Source organism: Amphiura filiformis, chromosome 9 (genome assembly GCF_039555335.1).
Source record: "Amphiura filiformis chromosome 9, Afil_fr2py, whole genome shotgun sequence".
NCBI lineage: Eukaryota > Metazoa > Echinodermata > Ophiuroidea > Amphilepidida > Amphiuridae > Amphiura > Amphiura filiformis.
Window position 1 is genome coordinate 56,361,063 of NC_092636.1, and position 21,925 is coordinate 56,382,987.

Consider the following 21,925-nt stretch of genomic DNA (forward strand, 5'->3'; position numbering starts at 1 on the left):
AAGCCACTGGGCTATTCCAATTGAAATCCATACACCTTTATGGATGACCTTTATCTTTCACACAAGGAGTGTGAATTTCATATGGGGTTACGTGAATGGGCGACTCCATCTGAAATCTAGACCACCTTTTGTGAGAGACGAAGGTCATGTCTTCCATATTACAGAGGGTGTAAGGATTTCAACTGGAATAGCTCATTTTGTCCCAACTACAAAATTACTGGCCCAATATTTGAATTGCCAACAGCCCCAGAGGTGAGGATTGGGGTTGTGGTCACTCAAATACTACCAATGCTTGTTTATCTACACTCAAACAGATCCTACATGGCATAACTGCTACCCCCTAAATGGCGTAACTGTAAATTTTTAATATCACTTAACCAATAACCTCTAAATGGCATAGTACTACATTTTGAATCATGCAATGTAGATGACAAAAAGAGACCCGGCCCTAAATGGCAAAAATGTTGATGCCATTGTATGCTCAAAATATTGCAGAGTGCAAAATTTCATGTAGCGCAAAAACTTCCAACTTTTTTCACTGAGAGAAAACACAAGGTAGCTGTATCATGTATCACTTCCACGTGCCTAGTAACAATCAACTCTTTCCTCATTGCTGTAACACCCTTGGATTGGAATGTTCCTTCCCATTTAACCCCATGAGAACTACCTGCCGATTGGCCAAAAAGAAGTTTTCATTATCAATTGGACCAATCAGCAACATTGTTAGAATAATTTCACCACACCAAAAATTGGGGTGAATTATTTGCAAAACTCCATTCTGATTGGTGATTAAAGTGAAGATATCATGTAATTGACCAATCAGAGGCAATGTTAGATCGGCAGGTAGTGCTCAGGGGGTTAAATCCATTTACTTTCACCCACATAACACATTCCACCGATCAGCCCTCACACCTCCAGTCACTTTAGTCACATCAAAGTGTACTGATTATGACTATACATTGTGTCGCCTCAAGTTTGGTAGTATAGTGTGCATATTTCACTGGTCACAGTATTAAATAACACAGTCAAGTCACTTGTAAATACTTTGTCGACCACCTTTACTAATTGTTTTTAATATAAAATTTAGTTTGATTCATTCATTTACTTTAGTACATGATTTGTTTTCATTTTTATATTTTGTGCAATTCGTTCACACATTTAGTACATTATATATGTTTTTGTTTTGAAATATTTCTGGATATTTTTACAACAGCAGGATTCATGCTGACAGCTTTGTATTCACAAATAAGACCACAAAAAGAAAATTGTTTGATTGGCGTAACATAAAAAAAAATTAGAGTAGGTAGGTCGGATTTTTTTTTAGTTTTTAAAGCTGTAAATTGCGTTTGATAAAGGCCTTGGAACCTCGTTTAATGTCATGTAGGGTTTGTTGTCACCGATGCCTAAGATTCCAATCACAGCTTTATGAAACTTCAGCCACTTGATGTGATATTTTTCTTTTATATGAGGTGCATTCATAGCCTCCTTCATGCAAAATTATCACCCATAGTGTGTGAAAATATGGGATTTTACACTAAAGTTTGGCCCATGATTGGTGCAAAATAAATAATACACATTTAGCAAATTGAATACGTTAATTAATTAATTTTTTTTGCAAAAAAAACTCAAGGGTTGGGTCTAATTTTAGGGTCAGTCGGGTTACGCCAATCAAACAATTATTTTTTGTGGCTTAGGTTGCAGTACGTTTCATAGCAATAAACTTAACAATAGTTAAGTCAGTGTCTTTGTATGAAAGTTGATAGATTATTTCATCTTGTTGGTGGATTCAGGAACATGTTTGGATAAAACCTCAATCCTTCCACAGATTCATCTCGGCATGCCTCGCCAGTCTCTTCTGCAGTCATCAACCTGGAATAGAAAAGACAAAATTGTGAAGACACCTTAAGCCACCAGCACATACACATGTTAATCAATGCCAGAGATATCCAATAGGGCCTATGAAATATGGTATATTTGTCATCCATGACACATTACAGCAGTACAAGAAAACACCTGTTAGGTTTGGAGGGTTGTAAAATCCATCTACAAGAGTATCCCTTTGACATGTTAGAACCATAGCTCATTTCACCTTGAGTTTGGTAGCAATGTCAGATGTGGTTGCGCTGCAAGTGTGCAGACAACCCTCCCTTGTGTATATACCCTGTGGGCGAGGCTGATTTGATACTACGATCAACAAAATACACACCTACTTCACTATAGTACACTTTCCTAAAGGCAGTAGAGTAAAATCAAATTTTGTGATTTCCTCAAAAATTGCTCATTGTTGCTGGAATCTGTTATGTTAGTTGGATTTCTTGGCTAATTCCCTTTCTAAATTACTACCTTGAGGAAGGCATATGGATTATATCTCTGTGAAACAGCAAAGTCAAGCGTGTCCTCAGGCATGGCTATGAAGGCCCTTCCAATGCACCAACATACAAAGTGGTCAAAGTAGAAATACATTGCTTGAGGAATGCAATAAAGATACTAAAACCATAGATTTACTTTTGATTGAAGTAGGCTCGAATAATAATTGGCAACAATAATTACGATCGCCTGGTTGCCAGTAGGTTTGACGTTGTTCTGGTGTCTCTAGTTTGTATTTGATGGATTTTGCTTCTCAAGACCATCAAGCTTCTATGGAAAAATTACATCTAGCAACCGGACCAAAATATTTGCACATTTAGAGCTTTGTGCTTCACTGGCACCATTACATTACACACATATCATTGCTGGGCACATGGAAAGCAATCAGGAGGTACACTGGTATATTCCCCTCCATGAATGACATGTAATCATGGCAGATAACACCTTCTCCAATCTATGGTGATTCTAGAAAACTGCAGACTACCAATCAGGAGTAATTTTTAGATTAGCAACTGAAATTACTTCATTTATTTAGGTCTACTTACCTTGCTTTTGCCAATGTAACTGAAATTCCTATATTTTGTGATAGTTCATCTGCTGTTAGGGAACCTTTTTCTGTTAACTGCAAAGAAAAATAACATAATAAAGGTTAGATAATGCTAATAACAGCCAGTTCCTCCAAACCCCAGATGTGTTTCTTACATATTAAGATGGAAAACCCCTCATCCAATGGTTCTGTTAAATATGGGATGAATGTTCAAGGATGGTTCTGTTGGCATAAGCAAAAGAACAGTCACAGTACACTACTTGGTTATCTGCTTAACATTTTTGTCAAATATTTTAAATGTCTGTACTTGCCCTTTGGTCAAACTTATCATGCTACTTTGGCAACGATGCTAATAACTTCCTGTATGTGGGTGTGGTGTCTGCTTGTTGTGTTCAGCAATGTAACTGTCTGTCAAACAGTTACTGTTAATGTGCTGCTAATCCTAAACATTTGCAAGTGTCAATTATGGACTTTCAATTATTGAGATTGAAATGCAATGACACACTTGTGCCACAAGTGACTTACCAATACAGCAATATGTTTAATGGCTTCTTCCTCTCCTCTTGATAACAATTCTACTACCATCACACCACTTGAAAATTCACGAAGTCTAAAGAAAGAGCAAAACAATATTCTTAAGAATATTTTGGCTAGATTTTACAATAAGGTATGCCACCCACAAGCTGGGCTTTATTTTGTGAGTCTGCGATGTTCTCAAAATAATCATGTAGGGCAGCCTCCGGCAGGTGTGGTATACCAAATTCTAAAGTTGCACGAATATTTCTTATTGCAAACTACCAAATTAAAAAAATTGGTCAACAAGACATACCGTTAGAGGTTTGTCTCACACACATAACAAATGCACTACGATCAAGTAGGTTATGACAACATTTGATTGAATGGACTGCACTGCGCCATGATTACGGTGAAGGACACCGGTTCAAATCCTTTGTTTAGAGCCAATCAGTAATTTCACACACAACCTCTATGGCTTTTCCATTTAAAATTCACATAGTCACTGTCATCTCAATTCAAGTTGCACCTTTGGTCAATCCAGACCAATTTTTGGCCTGAAGACAATTTTGTTTGGAATAATCTTTCTCAACTTTTATGGAAGAAAATGATTGGATCTGGAATAATCTAAACTGTTAAATTTGTGGTTAGAAAAAAAAAATCTTCCATAGCAGGGTGTGTGGTTATCTAAACAGCCCAATTAATGAGATAATCAAATATGGTGACTGAAAACTGAAAACAATCTCTATTAAGAGAGCAACAAAAAAAAGAGCCCAAAATTAAACAATAATGTATGTTACAAAGGTTTATGCCCCCGGCGCTAAGCGCTCATTTTTGGCACAACACGTTATACGCATAACGCAAACAACAATGCACTTTGAATTGAAAGGTGCCGGACATCGACACATAGCGAAATAATCAAAAGGTAAACTATTTGCCCTCTACGTGCGACATGCAAACAAGGCTCTTTGGTTCTACTTCAATATATTTACCTTAAAGGTAGCTTTAATCTTTCAAACTGTCTGCAAGCATCAACTAGATCATCTGGAGACAGCAGCTATGAAGGAAACAAACTCAAGTCATAAATACAGGTATCCTCTGAATGGACATTGAGAACACTCATGTCAAATGCATTATCACTCCATCAATAACATTTGTTTTCATCTTAATTTTCTCTGTTTTACTGAGTTTCTATCAAACAGCTGACCAATTCTGTAGCATACACTTCTCAGCCTGCTGATTTGAATTATTCTAAAAACACAACTTGTAATATATTATAACTCAAGTTATGTATGTGCCTTTTGTAACATTACAAAGATGCCTGGGTTACATCCCAATATTGATAAGAATTGCAAGTGAGACAACCAAGACCCAGGTAAATTGGCCCATGATTCTTTGGTCTTTAAGTTATGCCTTTGATGACCTCCTCCCACTTCAGCATGCTTCAGTTCTGTAAAAGCCTACACTTCGGTTATTCCATATGTCCCTTCCCACCATCTCTGCCACAAGCTCAGGCCATTTAACTAAGATAACTCACACCAAAGTGTGCAGAGAGATTTGACAAATAATGTACAAGTGGTAATTTTCGCGTTCAGTTATTTTCGCGATTTGTAGTGAGACACATTTTCGCGAATGTTATCTATGCCCGTGCAACGGGGCATAGATATTGTATTTGTTGTGTTTAGTCTTCTCCTTCGTCTTCACCTTCTTCTCCTTACGACCAGTCCTTTGCACTCCTCTAGCTCAAGAACTAAAGTAGCCTCGGGGCCCCTGCTTGGTACAATGATGGCCCATGACCCCTAAAAATTTCTTGGGGTAGCCTCGACCCCAGAGGTCAAATGTCATGGGCTACAGGGGGCAATATGTGTAAAATTTGAAGCATCTCTAGCTCAAGAACTATAGCGCCCTCAGGGTTCATACTTAATATAATGATGGCCCATGACCCCTAGAAGTAACTAATGGTGGCCACCACCCCAGAGGTTTTAAGGGGTGTGGTTGGTTAAGGGGTGGGATATTAGAGAGAGTGTTGTCCAGTCTGGTGGTGTGTTAGAGAGAGTGAGGGTCTGGTGGGGTATAAGAGAGAGTGAAGGCTTGGTAGGGTATTAGAGAGAGTGAGTGCCAGTCTGGTGGTGTTTTAGAGCAGTGAGTGTCTGGTGGAGTATAAGAGAGAGTGAGGGTCTGGTGGGGTATTAGAGAGAGTGTGGTCCAGTCTGGTGGTGTTTTAGAGAGAGTGTGTGTATAGTGGAGTATAAGAGAGTGAAGGCTTGGTGGGGTATTAGAGAGAGTATGGGTCAGTCTGGTGATGTTCAAGAGCGAGTGAGTGTCCGATGGAGTATAAGAGAGAGTGAAGGCTTGGTGGGGTATTAGAGAGAGTATGGGTCAGTCTGGTGATGTTTTAGAGCGAGTGAGTGTCTGATGGAGTATAAGAGAGAGTGAAGGCTTGGTGGGGTATTAGAGAGAGTATGGGTCAGTCTGGTGATGTTTTAGAGCGAGTGAGTGTATGATGGAGTATAAGAGAGAGTGAGGGTCTGGTGGGGTATTAGAGAGAGTGTGGTCCAGTCTTGTGGCGTTTCAGAGAGAGTGATGGTCTGGTGGAGTATAAGAGAGAGTGAGGGTCTTATGTGGTATAAGAGAGAGTGTGGTCCAGTCTGGTGGTGTTTTAGAGAGAGTGATGGTCTGGTGGGGGTATAAAAGAGAGTGAAGGTTTGGTAGGGTATTAGAGAGAGTGTGGGCCAGTCCAGTGTTATGAGCATTACTTGTATATCAAATGAAAGCTTAAAACAAGTGCTTTCACATGGTGCTCACCAAGTTTTCGTTTGTGAATAGGGGAACGAGGTTAGGTGTGGTCACGGGCATAGATATTCGTGTTTGGTAAAACACATTACTGTGGCATCTAGTTATTTTTGTGATTGCCCCGTCCTCCCCTATACTTGTAATACATTATTTCATATATTCGCGAGGTGCTATTTTCGCAGTTGGAGCTCTAATCACGAAATTCGGGAAAACAAAACTCTTGCAAAAATTACCACTTATACAGTAAGTCTTGTGGCCTTCTCACTCACATCCACTCATTTCCAGGGGTGAGGGCAAGATGGCAGATAATCTCTCAACTTACCTCCATGCCTCTTGCTCTGTTAATTCTACAGTATATATCAGTCAAAGCCATCATACCGCCACTTTCCTAAACAAATGAAAAAACAAAATTAGGTTTCATTTTTGTTTTGACAAAAATGAAATGTTGTGGGTCTATTTTCTAGGTTTGAAAGAGCATTAGGTCTACATATCCTTAAAATGAATGCTTTTTCCAGCTGTGACAGCTAGTTGCCATGGCAATTGCCATGGGCATAGTGGTCCACCTGTCATCATAACCAACTGGACTTGGGTCACCATACTATATGCCCTCCGGCAATTCAGTGCTTGGGCTACTTTCAACCAGTATTCCAGTATTTTTTATAATGGGGTTTGCACCAAGCTATGTTCACTACAAGTTTTACTTTGTTCTAGACTCTGGTTATCATTGTTACACAGCCGTGACGTTAGTTACATTTGCTCTAGCACTCACATGCTTACATCGATTTTGACCTAACTTAGTCACAATGATCATTGACCGTGCCCCTACATGTCACATGAAACTTGTGGGGTCAAAGGTCACGAGGGGTCATAGGGGTCAAAACGTGATTTCAACTAAAAATGCATCTTCTCCCACAACTTACGGTGGAGAGCGACCCCACTTGCACACATGCATTGCTATTACCCAGTGTCTATGTGGTGTACACAGATTTGAGGTCAAAGGTCATTAAGGGGTCACTTCCGGTATAAAATGTAATACCATCACAAATTTTTATTAGCAAAGAAAAACATAGCACAGTAACGGTATGTTCACATATGATCTGCAGTCACCCAATGTATATGTGGTATTTTTTTTAATTGGGATCAAAGCTCATTAAGGGGTCACTTCCGGTATAAATACCTTTAAAATGCATCTTCTTCCACAAATTATGTGGGACAGAGACGCCACTTGCACACATGCATTGTTATTACCCAGTGTCTATGGGGTGTACACAGATTTGGGGTCAATGGTCATTAAGGGGTCACTTCCGGTATAAAACGAAAAACCTGCAAAAAATTTTATTAGCTAAGTAAAACATGGGACAGTAACGGTATGTTCACACATGATCTGCAGTCACTCAATGTATATGTGGTATTTTTTTTTTATTTGGGGTCAAATCTCATTAAGGGGTCACTTCGGTATAAAACGAAATACCTTTAAAATGCATCTTCTTCCACAGATTATGTAGGACAGTGACGCCACTTGCACACATGCATTGTTATTACCCAGTGTCTATGGGGTGTACACAGATTTGGGGTCAAAGGTCATTAAGGGGTCACTGCGGTATAAAACGAAAAAAATTTTATTTGCTAAGAAAAACATAGGACAGTAACGGTATGTTCACACATGAATTGTGGTTACCCAATTCATATGTGGTATTTTTTATTTGGGGTCAAATGTCATTAAGGGGTCACTTCCGGTCTGAGACGAAAAACCTTCAAAATGCCCCTTCTGCCACAAGTAACATAGCAAAGTGGTGCCATGTGCACCCATGCATTGACATTAGCCAATGTCTATGGGCATTTTCATATATTTTGGGGTCAAAGGTCATAAGGGGTCACAACACGGCTGTGTTCGTGGGTTAGACCACAGCTAAGTCTAGTTATGTTTCTGTTGGTATTTCAAATTGATTCTTTGCACTAAAACAACAGCTTAAATTATTTTCATATAATCACATGAGGAAAATTTATGAAGTGAAAAGAAGTAAAAATAAAATGGGATAAAATATCAGTGTCTATGGTCAGGCAGACAAAAAATGCCCTGGGCAGTCTATTAACTCCTTGCATGCTCAAGAATTCATCAACCAAGGTAAAATTGTTACTACTGCATAAAGAATAAAGGTTTAGAAAATATTAAGAGAAAGAACCATCTTAAAAAGAAAATATTAAAAGAAAGAATAACTTATCTAAATAAGAAATTGACCTCTGCATATTGAATAACAATGTTGAACTTTACCACATAGGCCTACATAGGTCCAGGGAAGAAGGGAAAGGGTTATTTCTCACGGTTTGGTTGGAGCTGGGAGCCCTCCTGCTGACAGTGGTATGTGAAAATAAGACCAGGGAAAGAAGATTTATTGCCCTCGCTTTTCTCTAATCGAGGGTAAGTTCTTTAAGGATCCGTTCAGCTGATGAGATATAACTAAACACTTGTTTTCAAACTTGTGGGTGAGGACTGTGAATGGAGTCAGTGGAAACCTTAATCTTTTGATATTATAAATGAATGATGATTATGACAATTTTGGTTCAATGTCCTGACTGCCTCATTGCCATGATTTAGTGTAAGTTAACAAGCCAATGTTTCATACGTGTACCGCATGTTCTCAAAATTAATACATGAGTAGTTTTCACATACATAGATTTCAGGAACATGAAGTCCAGTTTTTCCACTCCTGGACACATTGTTTGCATGTAAAGCATACTATCATGTCCATGAACTTATAACACTGAAACATTGAAATATAGCAATTTGACAAGATCACTCTACGATGGAGTTATAATGTAAAGTTTTTGTCAGAGAAGAACTTTACTTGTTTACATTTTGAGAGCGTAAACATGGAAGAGGGATTCTGTTTGGCTGAATCTATCATCTGACAATCATAGCAACAGACCGATAATCTGATTGGCCAATTGCGTCAAATCGTTGGTTGGCGCAGATTGGTGCCCTTGAAGTGAACACAGAGCATATGTATGTCGCTCATTAACTGGGCGCTCGTGTCAATCTGAGCAAGGGAGTGCCATTCTTCTCTGAAACCCAGTGTAATATATACCCCATGGGTACTACTGCCTTTCTTACAGTACCACTGTCACTACGAAATCCAACATGGCGTTACTCTCAACTTGAGACAAGACAGACTGTAGTAGTGGCAATGGGTTAAACAAGAAGCGTCTTACCTCAATAGGTGTGACAAGTACATCAGCAAGTTGTTTGGCTAACTCATTGTGATATTTCAACCCTGTACCATGCGTCTCTCTTGTAACAGGATTTGCTATACCCAGACTTAATAAGTAGGATTTGAATTGAACAGTCTGTTGAAAAAGAAATATACTTGTTACTTACTGATATACAGCTTGTATCTGTTTAATATAGAGGTGCTGATTTACAGAATCTTCACACATACACAAGCTGTAAATCAGGTTCATATATATACTCTCGGGTAATAAATCAGAGAGGTGTAGCAACTTTAATAGAAACATTTGGTCTACCTTTACAAGAGCACACAATAAATTAGATTTCACTTTTTCAAAACTCTGGTACACCAAAATTAAAATCCACACCCCACATGGATCCATACACCCTCCATACACAATCACAAAAACATCTTACGCACAGGTTCAATACACACATGCACATTTGAATGGATTTTCAAGTAAATACAATTTAGGAAACATAAATGGATTTGCAAATAAAGAATTATTAACAAACAAACAAGCAATTAACTTACTTCATCTTCTGTTATTTCCCCTTGCTTATCTTTGATCTTATTAGCAATTGTCTTCGTCAAATTTACCATTTCCTTGGCCTGAAGAAGATTGTGAATTGAAACAAACAAAAAACATGAAAATCAAAGTTACACATAACTTATAGCTGGGACACACAAAACAAACACAAAATGTGTATATCAGAATCTGTGGACACTCCTACTGTAGATATCATCTTTCAGCAGACTTCATCATCATTGTCTACGGATAAAGACGTAATGGCATTTTCCTAAAGTTGAATGTTTGATATTATAGTCACACAATAAAAAGTGTTTTTTTTCTTTTTTCCAATAACATACATAACAGTCCTAGTTTTATTACTTCCAAATATCAAACCTACCTTTTCCATTAGTTTATCTAAATCTTCAAAGGCCTGTGGAAAGAGAGAGTGATAAAATAATTACAAATTGAGAAAGATTACTTTATCTTTGTATTAATTAATTGGTTTATTTTAAGGGCATGTTGAGGTCAGTGCCAGACATCATATGTTATCTATGTTGCTTTCAGAAATATTTTAAACCACTGTATCATAAGTAGCTCACTGCAAAGTTGCAAGCACTCCAAACTTGTGACTTTGTGATGAGATCTCTGAGACAGCCGCTTAACATTATGAACATGTGACCCGTTCCGAAAAAACTAGGAATAAGTCGCATTTTTGACATTTCATGATTTGAATAAAATGTAAATACTACACAATAAGCTTTAAAATGATACCAAAATTACATTGTATATACACAGCATCAATACTTTTCAAGATATAGATAATTTTGTAGATGATACCTTGATATTTTTGCTAAATTGCAATTCTTAGTAATGGGCCAATTAGTTTCCTGCCATACACAGGATTGAATAGGGATTATCACAGTTCAACAGTTAATTATTGATTTAATAAACTTCTTTTAAATAAGTACTTTCAAGGATTTGAAAGTCCCATTAGTTTCACAGTCAAATACCATGAAATTAAGAATTCCAAAATTTTTTTTGACTGGAATGTCATCTTAAAATGCCTATAACTCAAAAATATGTCTGGCGACTTGTCTCCGGGTTTGGTTGTAGCTGGTCACATATATGGTTCTACCAGACCCATCCTGAAACCCTCAATCTCACCTTGCTAATATTCTGATATGGTTCTACAAGACCCACCCTGAAACCCCCAATCTCACCTTGCTAATATTCTGATCAGTTTGTTTCATCTTCGCATCCAGTTTTCTTTCAATGCCGACAATTCCAGCATGTATCTGCTTTGGCTGTAAGTTCAAATATATCAATAATAATTTGTCATTTTAAATTATAAGTATCAAAAAACAAGCATAAAAAAGATCACTTTATGCAGGAAAATTCAATTTCATTTTCCTAAAAACCATATATGTCCATATCAACTTGCTTAGTCAACTGATTATTTAGACAAAGTGATGCAAAAATATTTCTTGATTCATCACACATTCTTAACAGTCATTGTTTCTTTAATAAGACTGGTCCATTTTGTAGCTATGTGTGTTTGAAGTGCATAATATATTTCCCCCAAAATAGCACCCCAAGATGGCTCAAAATAAGCTAAGGTGTCATAAAAGTGTAACACACAATTATTTTTCCAGCTCTTTTCTTTTGGTCTCCAACCAGGTTTAAATTATAGTATGCACATATATCGTTCATAATACACTAAAAGAAAGATAAGTTATAGACCATTTACTTCACAAATTTAATTTTCTAGCCTTTGCGTGACGTTATATTTGACAGACACAATTTTGATGATTTTCTGCAATCAAATAAAAATTTATAAAGTATTACATAAGGTATTTTGTGGTTATTTAGGTGTAGGACCTACAGCAACTGATTGTGAAAAAAATGTTGTCCAAATATTACAATAAGGAGGATAAATTGTTATAAATAAAATATGTGTGAATGTCAAGCCATAACATACGCAAGATGTCTGTCAAATGTAACATACAGAATAATAATTTGGCAAAAACAGTAGTTCAAGATGGGAAATTGAATAAAGATCACATGCAGTTTATAAATCACATGTTTTAAAACACTTTTATAAACTCTAAACTATCATCATAATGTGAACATCAAGTGATTTTAATTTTTTTAACATTATTGCGTATGTTACTTTTGACAGACACATACAAATCTTATGTATGTTACTTGCGTACAAATGTTTGACAGACAACACTTAACAATGGATTGTGTCATCAAAAAGCTTCTCCTCACAAAGTGATAGTGCCACAAAGCTAGGTGGAGCTAAATGCTATGTCATGTAGCATAATTAGCTGTATCACCCTAGTTTAGCAGGAATTACAGCACCGTCTTGCGTATGTTACTATTTGACAGACATTTCAAGAAAAATTTTAAAATTGTTATATGTTCAAAAAGATGGCAGCCACTTACAAATTGATTATAATATGGAGAAATGAAGTTATTTACAATAGATTTACCCTTTAGTTTATGCTTCAAGTCTTTGTTTATAAAAACTGAGGGACTTCAAAATCAATCAAAAGTTTGACAGACAATAGTAACATACGCAAGGCAAACTTTTAAATCCTTTTTTTGATCTGTTAACTTATAATTCATAATGCCTCTTTCTGTTTTTTTGATTGGTTTACTGCACCATTTTGGGAAACAGGTCACATGAATTTCTATAAGGATCCATAAAAAAATTAAAAGCTGTTGAAAAAAGGCGTCTCTTGGCATGTTACAAATAAAAGTGTAAAAATAGGCATTTTTACAGCTATTTTTTTATTATTTTTATTATTTAGAGTGAAAGGATTTTACTTAAATTGTGTATGCTATGTCTTTACTACCTAAACTTGCCACTAAACTAGCCAATATTCCATTTCTATAATTATTATTTTTAAAAAAAGATGTCAAAATATATGGCTATAATATGACACCTTAGCATATTTTGAGCCAGATACATGTACCATATGCAACATTTCAGTAAGGTTGGCATAAACAAGCAAGATACCTAAACTAAGTACCTTTAAATACGAACAATTATGCAGATATATATTACAATGTTTGCACCTCATTTCAGGATATGGAAGATATTTTTCAGTGTTTGATTTCAATTTACCTTTGCTCCTGGAACCCTTGGTGCAGTTCTTGATGGAGAAGGAGTCAATTCCCATCTTTTTCTGGAAAGCTCTTCTGTCAGACATCTGAAAAACTGAAGAATTTTAACACTTGCATAAAAGATTTGTTTTATTTTTCAATTCTACCACACTGGTTTATTATAATACAAGGTAGGTGAATGTCCAATACAACTTATGAGAGTAAATTATGCCGTAATTTATGCCCAATGGTGGGGTTTGAATGTTAAACACCCAAACGTTTTTAACTATGAAGAGTGAAAGGTGAAGAAATACAAGAGAGTAATATCAAAGCAACAGTTATGCCACAATTCTTGCATTGCATTTCATCCACATACCACTGACCAAATGCTCTTTTTGTATGGCATTGATCAGTAATAAAAATATAAAAAATGTTGTTGTTTTTTAGTGTTTATGAACATATAGACCACTTGGCATGTGACATCATTGCCCGGCAGTATGCGTGCGCATTATGGCAATTTCCATTGTTCTTTGCCCTGCAGTGTGCGTACGCATCGTAGTTTGCTAAGGGCATGTGCATTTTAAATCGCCCGCCACATTTCATATAGTACAAGAAAGCCATTGAACAGTGTGGCGGCTCGGTCATTTCGGTCAAGCATATTGACAGACGAGTCCCTCGCCTTTGTTGATAAACAGTGATGTCAAGTGGTCTATACACATCATGTATAAATCATGGATTACCATTATTGTTTTTGCAGCAAGCAGTATACAAATACTTCATGGTTTGAAGGAAAATAGAGGAAACTCTTTTTCCGAGGCACTGGTTACAGGCCTACCACCTTGAACCCAAAGGGTGTGAGGTGGTAGGCCTGTAGCCAGTACAGAGGGAAAAATAGTGACCCTATTTTCCTGAAAATACCATGTAGTATTTGTTTTATTACACCACATACATATTTATGAGCACCAATTCATAACATTTTAACAAGAAAATTGGTGCTAGCCCCCCCCGCTAGGCCAACTTGCATTCTTCATCAAGTTCATGCTTAGGATTCGAGAGCTCCTCTAAGCTCTGCACGTATACGAATCCCTTCTCCTCACAATACGTCTTGAACAGCTTCACAGCTTTATGAATCATAAATTGGGTGTTTAGTGCATCCTTTTGCAAAAATAGTTCGGCAATATCTGCTTCGAACAGCAAGGACTTCTTTCCATGGACGCTGACATTTTTGTTGTTGCTATAATAAATTGGTTAATTCCCATTTAATCATACGGAGAACCATGATACAATATAAAATGCCAAGTCCTACCTTTGCGGATCGAAAAACATGTTTACGAAAGGGAGTATGAACTTTTGTCTCCAAGGATGATGATATTGTGAATAGGGGGGAAACCATCGTCCGGTAAAATATTGTCCCATCAACTTACATCAGTTTCACCTCCTTCCCTGAACGTCATCTGTATATAAGAGTGCACTGTACTCATCACTGGGCCTGGTGTCTTCCCTGGCCTAGGAGCATGCAGATGCACTGCTATCTTGGGACTAAGATGAAGATTGTAAGAAACATAATACAAGAGATTAATTCATGGATTAAGTCAATTAGTGACGAGATAAGATGGTGGGGCACCTGTCTCATGGTCATGGGTGTGAGACAAAAAGAGAATGTGTTTTAATATGTGGCAAGCATGTTGAATGAGACTTAATGGCACTTTGGCCCAGGGTAGTATTTTTGGTTTTCAGTTATGGCATGGGCGGTTGACCAGCAGCCGCAAGTACCTGTGTTTTATCATTGGGGTTGTCTTCCAAGTACTATTTAATTTTTCAACAAACCTTATACCGTAAAAGTTTTTGGACGTATGCTCAGGGTGGTTTGGATGAAAGTGTGCTATGTTAGCACTGAGAAGGCAACCAGACTGTTGGTTATGTTGTGTTTAGGAGGGTCCTCATAATCCTAACCAAACCAAGCATCCTGTGTGCCTCCCTTCAGCAAGGCAGACAACAAATAACACCAACCAAACACCTTCAACTAAACCACCTTGAAGCAGAGTCTTAGCTAGGATTTGACAAATGTCCATTTTCATCAAAACTGCTTTTCCAAATTTTGACCCTAAAAAAACAAACATCAGACCTCTGCTCCTTCTGGGGTTCAGTCAGTTCAAATAATTATTTCTATAGCCTTGATTTATTAGTTTGGTCTTGTTTTTAGTACACAACTTATTCTTTTAGCATTAATTTTCAATTTAGCATGTGTCACAGGCATTAATTTTGACTATCCCAGAAGCAATCTGTCCCTCTTAAATGACAGGTTGAAACAACCAAATTGTCTCATCCCTTGTCTAGTTGCTGAACAGGTGTTGATAAGTATTTGCATAGATGTAGATGTAGACAGGTGGACAGGTAGCTGGCTGATACCCTGCCTTGAGGGAGTTTAGGGAAATAGGGTTATAAGACAAGCTAACATGAACAGTACTGAACTTGGACATGTATCCATTCCATAATAACTTCTTTATCAAAAAACATAGCCTCTCATACATTTTGCTTACCTTTTTCCTCTACCATCAGATACTTCTTCTGCATATACCACTTGAGCTAATGGAAGACCAAACATAGTAGACTGAAAAGAAAAGAAAGGTTTTACATGCCATTTGCTTTTAATAATCATTGATCACTGAAAATGCAACTGTTAAATTTAGGGTTTTTGCTTTAAAACATGCTTGATCCTAAAACACTGATGTGATGTTAAATCATTGTGAAATGTGAATACAATTAAAAGTTCTGGAGCTATAGGCATATTAATAATGACTTGATTTTTTTTTTTTTTTACGTCTTTAGTTCATTAGATATATTAGGAAAATATTTCTCACTATGACTCCATGTTGACATCTGCTAAATAAGCTGTGATTTTAGGGTGAAACCGGTACAATTCTAAAATTTGTGATATTTCTTGTCCGCCATCTTGGTGAATAGGCTTAATCTTTCAGTCATTCAACATACGCACTGGGAGATTTTAGCCTAGTGAACAAGATTAATTTTAAAACTGTAGTAACTGTCAATCAAAAATTATGGGATAAGCATGATATTAAAGTCAGCACCACTACTGAAGTAGAACACACCAAATTTTAGGCTAAAAACTGCCCAAATGCATAGCAACTGTCAATCGTAATGCCTAAGAAGTGACTTGACCCATTTGTACAGTACAAATCACAGCCCTGGTATTACCTGCTGTGCATCTCTCCAAAATAATCTATGAGTTGTCACGATAGCCACACCTTTGTCAAATGCTGTCTGAAAATGAAACACAAAATTACAGTTTACTATAAATATCAGTCATTCCGTCAAACTTTTTCAAATTTGTTTCCTGAGGAGTCTTGTGTGCATCAGCAATAAGTAATGAAGTTCCTTTTTTAATGATCATCACTATTTGACAACCTCGGTGTATAACAAGGACCAGACATATATTGTTAAATTTTTGAGTTTTGACATTTTGGGCTGTGTACATAATGGATGTAACTCTTCAATATTACACTTGAGATGTTTGAACAGTGACACTACATACATGTACTTGAGCCTGGTATGGGTCTAAAACCACTGTTAATTGATTATCAAGCATCACGGTATGGCTAAGAGTTAAAATTTAGTTCATAATCTTAATATTTTATGACATTTTGCGGTATATTTTGTTGTTGTTGTTATTTTGAAACTTTTTTTGTTAGGATAGGGGGTTCTTAATACAGGCCATCCGGCCTTCCGAGAACCTCCTCATTCAATGTATGTGTTTACTTGTTGTGCTGTTATATTTTATATTTAAATGAAATAAAGATGAATGAATGAATGAATGAATGAATGAATAGGGAAATACAAGTACACCCAGCAGTCTTTCTTTCCTGCTGGTCTTTGGAAGGCTTTTGTGTTAAGGTTTCTGTAGTGCCGCCTGACCACTGGTGATTTTGTGCATTTTAAAAGATACAGTTGACTCATCAAAATAACTTTCATCCAAATTTCAACATAACAGAATAAATAATATCTGTTGCAAAAATGTCAATGTTGACAGACCAAAAAAACGATAGCAATGTACTCTAGCATCGAAGTGCCAGCCCACACAAATCAATGGACAACCCAAAAGAAACTTGCGGGGTGAATATACATCAACATATTCAATACAACATGTCATAATATGAGTATAGAAGTCGTATGTTGCTTCAGTTTAGATCATTTTCAAAGAAAAATTCGATGAAACAAGAGGCTGCTTTGAGCACTAGCCATAATGATTTCTAACATGGCAGCAACTAAGGTCATATGATCGCATAGTCTTCAGTCCTGCAGCCAGTTTGGTTCTGTTCCATCCATCTGAGTGTGGAGGAAGCGGCTAGCGGAACCAACCTGGCTGCGGAGAGGCATACTTTTGACTCATCTGTGGGAAAATCGTAATTTTGCTAGTCCCGTTTACAGGCATGGACTTAACTTTTTTGCCACTCGCCAATCGGGCGAGTAGGTCAAAATATTTACCCGTCCGAACAAAGTTGTACTCGTCCGATAATTACGGCCGCCAAATCGCGAACAGTGCTGTTTTTCGTGAGTCCATTTTCTCAGCATGAAAGACGCGACAGCCGCCATGTGTTTCAAAATCCATGACTCACACGGTGTGCATGAAACCAAAAACTTAATCATTAATTGATGATAAAAATAAGAAATTTCCATTCTTTTATATTTTTGAAATAATAAAAGCCCCAAAATTTTGACCAACCTGCTAGGAATAATGCAGTAATATTTGTAAATGCAAGTATGCAACGTCAGGAAATCTTTTTATGCTGCATAGCGACCGACATTCATGAACGATGGTTTGATGGGGAAATCCCGATTGATGAAATAATATTCAAACTGACGAGTGCCGACGTGCGGTAACTGTTTATTTAATTATTTATCACAACCTGAAAATATTCAGTTTTTAATATATTAAGTTAATGTTTTCCTAAATAATTTATGTTTCCTTTTAATATTATTGTTGCGATAAATAGAAGCAACTTTTGTTTGTAATATATTGTGGCACCACGCACAGTGTCATCGCCCCGATATCTCCATGGTAGAAATCGCCATGGTAGGTTGAATCCACAGCCACGAAAGGTCATTTTATTCCGACCTTATGAGACGCATATAATTAGCCAAGTGACCTGACTAAGGCTACTGACAATAGCCGGGGTAATTGATTTCTCGCTGTGTGAGTAAGCTTGTATACGACATTGCGGTCAATGGTCATACTGCCTACACTGGAGTATAGTAGTGAGTGCAGATTATATAGCCTGCGCGCTGTAGTCCATATAGGACCAACGCAATATAAAATTAGCGATTTCGGTCAGATTTTGAGTTCAATGACTCACGGCCGTTTCTCAAAGCGCAAACTAACGACTATCATATCTGTTCAACACATATTTTCAAGTGTATGAGACCAGATCTGGTTTCTTGAGACGAAATCATTTACGGGAGATATTCATCATTTTCTAACCCGGTATCCGAAGATTTTCGTCTGATATCAAAATCGTGCATAGCAATTCACGTGTATCCATCCCGTGTATTAATTTTAGTGTCTCTGCTGCACCAAATAATTATTAGCCAGGCGATGTCGGTGTGCCACGTGCTTGGTGTTTTAGCATGACAACAAAACATAAATTTAAGAAGTGCAGAAGTACCAAAATTTTGTGAAAATTGGCTGAGTTTGAGCGTGTTTTTGCACCTGTTTCTGACCAAAACTGACTTAGAATTGAAAAGAAGAAAAAATATCATAGCAAAATGATAAACTATCACGGTGAAAATGCACTTTTATTTTAGAACAATCGGCATTTGACGAGGTCAAATTGTATTCTGAGCCTGGGTAAGGCCGGCCGTGAAATGTTACTCGCCAGTCGGGCTAGTGAATTTGAAACTTTACTCGACCGGCTGCAATTTTACTCGCAATTGGCGACCGGACAGGTGGAAATTTCCATCCCTGGCCGTTTACTTCATAGGGCCAAATTTCTTTTCAAAATTTCTCATATGCAAGAATTTTTTAAACAAATGGAATCAGATGATGACGTTTACAATGTAGGAAAGGAAAAGGATACCCCAGAAGGATACACGGGACCTGAAATTTGTAAGTGAATTTGTGCTACATGATAAATGACTCCTTATTGTCCAACATTGAGGAGAGTAGTAATAGTTATTCCGTTAACAAACTGTCGGTAAGATAACAGTCAATGTCTGTGCTGACGTAAAAAGTTGGACATGGACAACTACATGTAGGTTGCGTGTCTGAATTTATTATAGAAGTTGAGTCAAAATAAATTAAAGCTACCGTATCCCCCATGTAACATTTCCATAAAGTATTTCTTTGCCATAAAATGTTAGCTTGAGTTGAACAACTGAGGTAAAGCAAAAAAAAAAGAATTTAATAACACTGCCGATGTGGCTAATGCATGGCACTCCATCGGTCATGTTACGGTTACGACCCTCTGATGTGTGTATGATTGTCCCGCACGCCATGTACGTACTGTGTTATGAACATCGCGTGTACATGTTTGACTACCATTTCCATTGTAATAATTAAACAAAGGTAACTGCATGTTATTCTAAATCTCTGATTTCAGTGGTCATGAAAGATAGATAACCTTTGCCCCAATAATCCCAAGCTATTGTCTGAAACTGCTCCTGGGAAGATGTAACATAAGAACTCAGTCCTCAAATGATAGTCTATGACCAAAAGATAAAGGACTGATTATTATTGAAGATTCTTAGTCAGTGGGAGAGGTCTATAACGTAGACACGTAATCTGATTGGACAATCGCATGATTTGGGTGTCCTCTACCACTGGGCTGTAGATGACCCCACGTCATCATGAGTGTTGATAACGCGTAACACGCTCATACGCGTTGTATGCGTAGATGCAGTGCGGAATACGCGCACGCGCTAGGTAGCAGTCGGCGCAACAAGAGATGTAAACAAGTTTCGTTCATTTTAGAAAAAGGGGAGTTTTTATGACGGTAACTTAAATTTTTACTTCAAAAAATTTTAATATTTAACTGACTAAGAATGAGAATAAACGATAGGAATTTTTATTTTGACTATCCTCTACCTATGATAGACGACAGGCAGATCCAATATTTTGTGTAGTGGATGCCGGCGAAAAATTCCTATTGTTTATTCTCTAACTGCACGAGTCCCGCAGTCTACACGTGTAATAAAAACATGATGTAGTACCGGGCGCGCGCGCCTAGACTCGCTTGCCAGTCCTATATACGCCGTACCTATGTATATTGAGGACTGGCTTACGCCATTTTGGATGTCAATGGGAAATACACACTTAACGATTTGGCGCCGGTTAGAAACTTGAAAAAAATCTTTAAAATTTCATCAATGTATATGAAAGTGGTACCAACTGTATTGTGCTTGCTAATTTAAGACTCGGTTGAAACAAAATTAAGGATCGAAAGCATTTTAGTGTCCAAAAAGGCAAAATTATTGTCAAAGTTCTGCGAAATCGGCACCCTTGCGAAGGGTTCAGAATTGAATCGGGAACGAAAATATCCGATCTTTGCGATCAAAAACACAAAATTACAACTTTAAACATACTATTGGCAAAAGACATTATTACCAAACAATACAGAATAGAAAATTTGACATCATTTTCTCAAAATATTGAAAAAATTTGCTCACTAGACATCGAAAAAGTACGCAATCCAATTCCCGTTCAAACGCGTGGGAAACTGAAAGTGCGATAATCGTGACTACGCGCGCCGGGGTCCTGGGCACTGGTATCTACTACTTCTACTTCTACTTCTACGTTGATACTGGAACAGGACCTGTTGAAGGTATACTTGTCCAGGGTGGAAAGGTGACATCACATGTGTTCACATCGAAACAACCGTGCAGACAATATTTACAGTGCAAGTAAAAAATCCAACTGGTGATGAAGCTAGTAGATCATGATGGGCTGTTGCTGTTGACTGCAGCCGCCAAGTCGTGACCTAAAGTTTGGATCCCTGGGTCTGTTTACGATGATCTGCCCACTGTTGATGAGAGTCCAGAGACCGTGTTGGAATGCTGTATGAGTTGGGATCTGTACTAGGTAGACTGGAAGTAGGTTCCAACATCTAACTGTCCTAGGGAAGTACGAAAACTGGTACACATTGGTGCTACTCTGGATGTTGATGTATGATTGGCTGTGCTGACCACGTACTAGCCTGGTGGGTTTTGGATATAGTCTGGGATGTTAATAGCCGACTGGTTACATTGGGTTTTGTGGAACATGGTGAGCCTGGCAACGCATCTTCTTTGTTGTAAGGTTGGCCATTCAAGCTCCTGACGCATTGATGTTACACTTGCTGTCCTGTCATAGTTCCCCATTACAAACCGAACTGCTTTTCTCTGTATCTTTTCCACTTGCTCAATATGCTTCTGCTGGTATCGCTTTCATTCTCATTGTGCATGTCCTTTAAATGCTGTAGGTTTGCTAGCAGCTTTATTTTGCATTGTTGGAAATAAGATGGAAGCTTATAAAATTAATACCAAATTCATGAACATTGGGAATTTATTTTAAGCTTACTATAAAGACTTGACTTGTTTGAATAGGACATGTTACTTACTTTATCTGGACCATCGAATAATCGGATTCCCGGCTGTTGTTTGCTGTGGTTCTCGCCTGGAAGTAATGCACCGTTAGACCACTCAAATCTGTCCATTTTGCAATATGATACACTCGAATTTTATTGGAAAATAATTGGAATTTCACGACGTACATGTATTTTACCATCGGCCCATTTTTTTTAATCAGTCAGTTCGCAATCGTACCCAAAGCTGTCGATAAGGGCGCACACCACCAATAGAGCG

The 21,925-nt window shown here is 37.6% G+C and overlaps 1 protein-coding gene across 1 annotated transcript; it reads right to left on the reverse strand.

Annotated features, from left to right (window-relative positions):
* Positions 1–498: 498 nt before the first annotated feature.
* LOC140161209 (vacuolar protein-sorting-associated protein 36-like) lies at positions 499–21,881 on the reverse strand. Its single transcript, XM_072184660.1, has 14 exons — positions 21,682–21,881; positions 16,289–16,354; positions 15,613–15,683; positions 14,497–14,611; positions 13,095–13,187; positions 11,182–11,265; positions 10,359–10,391; positions 9,982–10,059; positions 9,431–9,565; positions 6,543–6,608; positions 4,420–4,484; positions 3,440–3,524; positions 2,913–2,989; positions 499–1,869 (listed from the first exon to the last, which is right to left on the reverse strand). The coding sequence occupies exons 1-14, from the start codon at positions 21,775–21,777 to the stop codon at positions 1,770–1,772; spliced, it is 1,164 nt and encodes a 387-aa protein (XP_072040761.1). The 5' UTR covers positions 21,778–21,881; the 3' UTR covers positions 499–1,769.
* Positions 21,882–21,925: the final 44 nt, after the last annotated feature.

What these genes read in the sequence shown, in the direction of transcription:
- LOC140161209 (XM_072184660.1), bottom strand. Translation starts at nt 21,777, where the DNA reads ATGGACAGATTTGAGTGGTCTAACGGTGCATTACTTCCAGGCGAGAAC. An exon ending in ACAGAGCAAGAGGCATGGAG is followed by an intron (nt 4,485 to 6,542) that starts GTAAGTTGAGAG and finishes TTTCCTTCATAG; the next exon opens with CTGCTGTCTCCAGATGATCT. An exon ending in AGATTAAAGCTACCTTTAAG is followed by an intron (nt 3,525 to 4,419) that starts GTAAATATATTG and finishes CTCTTTCTTTAG; the next exon opens with ACTTCGTGAATTTTCAAGTG.